General features: G+C 43.7%; 1 protein-coding gene across 1 annotated transcript; it reads left to right on the top strand.

Annotated features, from left to right (window-relative positions):
* The first annotated feature begins 1,441 nt into the window (after positions 1-1,441).
* Positions 1,442-7,078, top strand: VMA21 (vacuolar ATPase assembly factor VMA21). Its single transcript, XM_037408157.1, has 3 exons — positions 1,442-1,567; positions 3,515-3,624; positions 5,102-7,078. The coding sequence occupies exons 1-3, from the start codon at positions 1,512-1,514 to the stop codon at positions 5,242-5,244; spliced, it is 309 nt and encodes a 102-aa protein (XP_037264054.1). The 5' UTR covers positions 1,442-1,511; the 3' UTR covers positions 5,245-7,078.
* Positions 7,079-7,295: the final 217 nt, after the last annotated feature.

The following is a 7,295-nucleotide window of genomic DNA, read 5'->3' as shown; positions in this document are numbered from 1 at the left end:
AAAAAGCCTCACTGTTTGCAATCAGTGGAGAAAATCGGCGCTGCAGAGTTGCTCCTTCCCTCCCACCTCTACACATCATAGCTGCTGATGCAGGGTGGTGTCCATTGCCTCTAGCCCCGTTGAGGGAAATTCACTCTGAGTAAGCTCTGAGAGGCAAGCTCACAGCAGGAATTACAAAGAACAAAGTGCTTATTTCCTGAGCTTTCTACTTGCAAGGAAAACAACCCTCCCTCATATTTCTTCTCTTCCAAGGTCATAGGTACCAGGACGCCACGCTGGCCCATGACAGAAAGAAGAGGCCGCCGTGCCATGCCATGTGCTACGTGGCACTGCAACACGGGCAGGGCAGAGCCGCGGTGCTGGGCTGCAGGAATGCTGGATGTCCCCACGCTGCAGGAAAACATGGGAGTCCTGCGTGGAGTTAGTGACTCACACGTTTAGGATGTAGCATGGCTGAGGGGTAGGATAGCAACATGGTTTTACCATTAAAGGGTGAAATACATTATTTCTGTGGTATATGAGATTCAATGAAATGGCAGTGTTCACTTAAATGGCTTCCAGAGTTATTGTTTGGAAGCTTGCAATGCTTTGTGTTCCTGCTAGAGCTGTTCGTTGAGTATAAACAATTAATTCCCCTGCAAACATGATTGCATAGCACACAGATTATAACTCTCTGGTCTTCTGTTGAAAAGCTGGGTTCAGGTCCGTCCCTTGGTGAGTATTTAAGCGGAGTACAGTAGCTTCAACAGGGATATGAATTAATAGCTTAAATGGAGTGCTGTCTTGGAAATGCTTTCTGCTCAGCCAGGCAACAGGAGAGTGAAATCTGCCTCTAAGAGTCCTTAGTCTCTCATTTGCAGCACCTATTAGTTATGGTGGGGATTGTTCCTCTCAGATTTTGACCAGAAATTTCACCTTTGGCTGGAGAAGGAATTTTTATTAACATTAGTGCCTGGACAGCAGGAAACAAACCTCCCTCCTAACAGCACAACACAGAAACTTTGCAGCCTCCATCTAGAGAATGCCTTAGCTCATGCCTGTGTTTTTTTCATTTATAGTGCTTTCTACTGGTGAGTTCATCAAAACGCCTCAATTACTTTTTTTTTTTTCTTTTTTTCTCTTGAGGCCACGACCATTTGGTGGAAAGCCTTGACCTTCATCCAACACATCCAAGCCGTTTCACCATGCACAGCCACTTCCCACCTCCCTCGAGGGAAGCACCCCTAAGCGGCACAGACTGTGCTGCTGTCCCAAGCGCACGGCGAGCGTGCACAGGATCGTTTCCCTGTACAGAGGCAAAGCCGTCCCGGCACAACGGACGCCACGCCAGCAGCCCAGGCCGGCGGGCCATGCCCTCCCCCCCGCTCCCTGCCCGCCCTCAGGCCTGCCCGCCGGGGCCCCGCGGTTGCCATGGCGACGGCGCCGCCGCGCGCTGCGCATGCGCCCTCCTCGGCGGACTTCCGGCAGCCAGGCGCTTCCGTGGAGCGGGGCGCGGAGGAGCGGCGGCGGCGATGGAGCGGTACGGCGAGGCGCCGCTGAGCGCGGTTCCTGTGGCAGACTTCAGGCAGTAAGGCCCGGGCAGGGGCTGGCCCTGGCGGCGGGAGGGACAGGCACCCTTTGGGGTGGCAGGGCCCGCCGGCGGGGGGGACAGGCGCTCTGCGGGGTCGCAGGGCCTGGCGGCAGGCCGCAGCCTGTGCGGGGGAAGGGGTGTCTGCTACGCCGCGGCGGGGGGGGCGGGCTGCTCCCGGTACCGCCGGCCCGGGGGGGGCGGGCTGCAGCCCCCGGGGAAGGGTGCTTGCCTGTCCCGCAGCGTTGGTGAGACGGGGAGCGGCAGCTGGGGCCAGGAGGAGCCAGAGCGGGCGGGGTGGGCCCCGGCAAACGGGCGGGGTGGGCCCCGGCAAACGGGCCCCGGCAAACGGGCGGGGTGGGCCCCCGGGTTTGCCGGGGCCGCGCTGTATATCCCAGGGCCGCCAAAACCCTAGCGTGGAGCCTGGCCTGCCGTTAAAAGCTGTGCAGTAAGGCTGGGGTTATACCGGAACGTTTGGGTTCGCTGTGTAGGGAAGTGATGAAAATATGTCAGTGTAAGAAAAATATTTGGCAACAGTGGAGTTTTTTACTTTGGTAATAAGCTGTAGGTCATCTTGTGCTTCTCTGGGTAGGTGTTAAGTAGAGAATAGTTTCTAATTTCCATAGGGGAAGTTTGAATGGAGTTATGCTTTCCACCTTGACGGACCTTGAGGCAAACTGGAATAAAGGAAAAGATTCCAAATGGCTTTTTTAAGCTGCTTAACATGCTACCTATATGTATGGCAGTACATGATCAGCAAAAAGTGCTGTTAGCTTTTGTATAAAAGCTGTGCATGACTGCAGTGTCACTGTCTTTTGATGATTGTCAGGATGAGGTTATTCCCCCCCTCCCCCTTATTTTTCCAAAGAAGCATCAACGATAAAATGTGATTTCAAGTAATATGCTTTGGCACAAGGATGTTTTGATAAAAACTTTTTGGAACTACTTATATGAAAATTGCTGTGGACGTGTCAGGGAGTTTTAAGAGTTACATATCCCTGACTTGAATTGGTTTTTTATGCATATTTATGTTTCAAAGCCTTCAGGACACATGCCATTGAGTCTGGTAGCCTGTGAAAGTCAGAAGGGTATTACTTGGGTTACATGTTTACTTCAGCATAAAATAATGTAGGCAGCCAAGAAGAGTGAGTGAAAACTGGTGGAAACGCACACAAAAACAAGCTGTTTGTGGTGTTTTGTAGATACAAAACCTGTTCTAGGAGATCAAGTTCAAGGAGACCTCACCCAAGTACATAATCCTTCGTTATGATTCTCTTCCTCAAGGTCTTCTAGGTTTAGGACTGTGAAGGCAAAAAAAGTTACTAGTGTTTTGGTGTATTGGCTCCATGTTCTTATTATTGCTACAGTTACTCCAGCTTTCTTTGTGGAAACAGAAATTATGTTAAATACAGGAACAATACCTAATAAAAAGGAACTTAACTTAACTTAAAAGGAATAGTAAGCTGTTAACTCATTCTGTGTACTTCCCTTTGTGTCCTGGCCTGTAGGATTGGTCATTTTCCTAGACTTGCAGTTATTTTTTCCAAGGGAACTTGGCAAGTTTTAGTGCAGAATACTGTCATATGACAAGTGCATGCGTATCTAATATTAGATATTTAATGATTATGTAATAATACACAGACAAACATATTAATGTAAAGCCCCTACGTTGCTCAATCTTTGCAAAGTTCTAAGAGGGAAAAATGTAAGGACTATTTTTAATCTTGTTTATGAGCTTTGACTGGCAGAATCATTAAATTGTTTTGAGTACGCTGATTTTTCTGTTGTAGCCAACAAATGCATACTCCAAGTCTTTATTGCTTCCAAATGATATTTGTACTCAATTCTTGAAAAGTAATTGGCTTCTGTTTGGGATGAATTTTTATCCTGTTTCAGGTATATATATTGTGACATTCTTCTGTGTGTAATTTTTCTTATTTATTTCAGAAATGAGGGTTCATTAACATCAACTTTAAGAACACTTCTATTCTTCACAGCTCTAATGATTACATTACCTGTTGGGCTATATTTTTCATCAAAGGCTTATATATTTGAAGGTAATTCTGTTTCTGCCAATTAGCGTTGCCATTACAAAAAAGAGGAAAAGTGCAATCCTCTAATAGCATCTTTGTTCTCCTTCCTGTTTTGAATATTTGTTTCCTTATGCAGACTAAAGGCCTTCTAATGTCTAATTAGAACAGAAAATTATATAAACGGTTGCTGCATCCTTCCCAGCATTGTGGTCTACAATCTAATACTTTGTTATACCAGTGGTGTGTAGTTCGCAGATGCGTGGTTCCCCATACCTAAAGGGTACCTAACACCATCCTGCAGCAGTCTTTTATCAGAATCATCAGGGTTATGTTTTCTGCAGGTGTTGAAAATTACTTGTGGATCCAAGACAGACTAGTGTTTACTGGATTGGGGGGTTTTTTTGCTTTTAAAAACACACTTACAAATGCAGGTATAAGTCAGTTGAATCATATACCCAGTTTCAGGTACTGAATGTGGTTGCTTGTAGAACTTTCTATTAATTTTTAAAATGAGAGAGAGAGACTTTAGCTGTTTGTTTGGAGCGGTTCTATCAAACTGCTACCAACCAGCCACGTTCTAGCCTTGATACTAGAAGGCTTTAATAACTTTTCTCCTGTGGTATTAGCATCTCCTTCAAAAGCAGGAAGGAGGAAGGAACAAAGCAGCTGCTTTAAGGAGCAGTTTGTGAATATGCAATTGAGTTGTTCCAAGACAATTCTCCTTTGGTGTGAACTGCTGTATGTAGTTCTGAAGGCTGAAACTGAAACTTGTTAAGTAACTTTGAAGATCCTTTCTAGCATGCTTGGTTTTTTTCTTCTTCCTGAGGCATAGCAAGCTGAGCTTTAACTTTGCTATGTCAGTTAATGGCAAGATCTGTCAGCACTGATAGGACTGGGTCTCTGTTTGGAGGGTGTTGGTTTTTTTGGTGTGGTGTGATGCGTGGTTTTTTGTTTGGTTAGTTTTGAGGTTTTTTTTAAATTAAGAGAATTGATATTTTGGTATTTCATCTTATGGTATTTGAAAGCTTATTTCATGTGAGATGCATTCATGTATCTTAACTAGTGAGGAATTACTGTTTTACAGTCTAAATATAGAAGGTAGTTGTCCTCTAATTGTATTTGTACTGCTGTATTCTGTTCAATTGGCAAGCAAATGAAATAATTATTCTCCCCTGCCCATCTTCCTGCCCCACAAAAAAAGCACGTAGAGTTTTATTTGGTGCTGGAACATAGTAAGAGAAAAAGGGAATGTTACACAACTCTAAGCTGTTGACATCAAAACCAGGGCATTCTGTCTAAAATATTGAATAATCGCCGTGCTGCTCTGTTCCAGAAAGTTTTGAGGTCTGGAATTATCATGGTGAATTCTTTCCTAGGAGTCTTTCTGTGCTCAGTCTTTTGATACAGGAGTAAACTGTAACTTTGGTTGTTAGGAAGAATTGTGATTTGTTGTTCCAGTGTTCCCAGTAACTAATATTCTGTACTTTCTTTATTTTCTCAGGTACCTTAGGAATGTCCGACAGAGACAGCTATTTTTACGCTGCCATAGTTGCGGTAGTTACTGTCCATGTGGTACTTGCTCTCTTTGTCTACGTAGCGTGGAATGAGGGTTCTCGACAGTGGAGGGAAGGCAAACAGGACTAGAACGGAGATCGTCGTCTTCTGATGCCTACAGACTGTAAACCAAATTTTTTTGAGCTGAAGGAAAAACATTCTTCCAAATGTGTAATACACCTGTACAAAGATAAGGCTGATGCCTCAACTCTAGTTAGAATAAGACTTGTACTCATCTTGAATGTGTGCCTGTGTTTTCTCTAGTGCTGATGGAAGTTGTTCTTTAGGCAGCCTCTACTAAGTCGAGCTGGGGAGGTCTTCACCTGCAATTAGAATAAAATAATTACCTGTTTTTTAATAAATCCTGTAGCTATTTTTGCTGTTCCTAGTATTTTTCTGACTTGCTCTGAAAATAATACTGGCCCAAAGCAAGCATTACATTTTCAAGTAATAGAATTGCTAGTTAATCATATGGTGTGTGATCTGCCTTGGGTCACCTGAGGCCAGCTGCCCTGGCTGTGCCCCCTCCCCACTAATTGTGCCTCCCCAGCCCACTCGATGGGGGGGAGTGGAGTGAGGAGCAGAAAAGGCCTTGGCTCTGTGCCAGGCCTGCTCAGCAATAACAGAAACATCTCTGCATGTATAAGCACTGTTTTCAGCACAAATCCAAACCATAGCCCCATACAAGCTACTACGAAGAAAACGAACTTTATCCCAGCCAAAACCAGCACAGTGGGACAGGCATAATAATGTATTTCTGAGTTTAGGAGTAATTGCAAAACCAGAATCGGTTAGAAACTCAGGTGATGTCTTTCTAATGTGAAATACAAAAGTTTGGGTGTGGTTTTTTTAATTTTCAAATCTAATTCTTTATTGCAGTGTAAAAATGCAATCTTTCATTTCCTTTTGGGAGGACTATCGTATTGCTGCATTGCTTATCCTTCCAGTCTTCTGCAGTTGATCTTGGTGATGCGAAGGAAATGGCATAGCACATTTTTTTACAAGCCTTTACGTTTATGTCTCCATGATAATTGCTGAAGGATGTAGTTGTGTTTCCTGTGTTAAAGTCGTATCAGTAACAGCTATAAGCCACCCTAATGGCTAGTAGAGGAACGAGCAAGAGAAAACAAGCTGTAGTTGTCTGCAGATGTTGTCCTTTATGAAGCAGAACACAAGAGTGATCATATGGCTTCTTGTTTTTCTTCATAAATACTAACTTGTACACTGTGAAATGATACAGTATGTTGTTTTCTTTTTCCCTTGGTTATGTGTGGCAACTTTCTGTAGTCAAACCACAGTGAGAGTTTTGTGCTGTAGGATAACAGGAATTTCATTTCACTGTTTTGCTGTTGTTAGCAAACTTTTTATTCTGTAGATAAAACCTGTTTTCCCAAGGTTTCAGCAATGCATAGAACTTTCCTAATGCTGATGATTGCTGTTAAGCTGTTGTGCTTGAGGTTGTTCTGTTAACTTGAGTTTTCCTGTTTGTTGTACGAGTTGAGCCTTTTTTTGGAAATGTTTTCCTTAATATAGGGCTTGGAATGGTTTTGCTACTACGTTGGTTCATGGTAATACTTATGCTTAAATAAGACAAAAATCAGTTTTCCATGCCCAGTGGCTGAATAATGTGTTCCCAGGTCTCATTCCTTTTGCCTTCACCCCGGTTCCAGGTGTGCGCAAACACATACTGTGTCACACTGGTGCAAATCCCTTTTTATGTTTTGTTTCTGAAATGACAGCTTTCCTCATCTGGAAGCCCCTAGTCAGGTTTCTGCCTGCAAACTGGAGGACGGTCTCATAGTACTTGAAATACAACTTTAGTTTATATACTTTGGCATATTGGCTTGCTGTTCTCCAGTATATGAACTGTACATTGTAGAACTGCGTTTTAATAAAGAACTACCCTGCAATACAATCCCGTAAACAAGCAAGTGTGCTGAACAGTTTTTGAATAATGTCTTTAATACTGCTCATGTATAGTACAACTTTAGAACAAATAGATCAGCTGTAGCGCTGTTCAGTAGCTTTTTTTTTTTGTCTCCATTTATAGTGGAGCATGAACGGGAACATAGCTGTTGTGCTTTACTAGAGTGTCTTTTGCTATATGTGTTTTGTTTCATGTATCAGAATCCCTAGATACT

The sequence above is a fragment of the Falco rusticolus genome, chromosome 14 (assembly GCF_015220075.1).
Source record: "Falco rusticolus isolate bFalRus1 chromosome 14, bFalRus1.pri, whole genome shotgun sequence".
Classification (NCBI taxonomy): domain Eukaryota; kingdom Metazoa; phylum Chordata; class Aves; order Falconiformes; family Falconidae; genus Falco; species Falco rusticolus.
This window is presented reverse-complemented; position numbering and strand designations above follow the sequence as displayed.

Bases quoted from the DNA above. Each gene is read 5' to 3' on its own strand.
- VMA21 (XM_037408157.1), top strand. From the start codon at position 1,512: ATGGAGCGGTACGGCGAGGCGCCGCTGAGCGCGGTTCCTGTGGCAGAC. The intron at 1,568-3,514 runs GTAAGGCCCGGG...TATTTATTTCAG, and splicing joins CCTGTGGCAGACTTCAGGCA to AAATGAGGGTTCATTAACAT. The intron at 3,625-5,101 runs GTAATTCTGTTT...TTATTTTCTCAG, and splicing joins AAAGGCTTATATATTTGAAG to GTACCTTAGGAATGTCCGAC.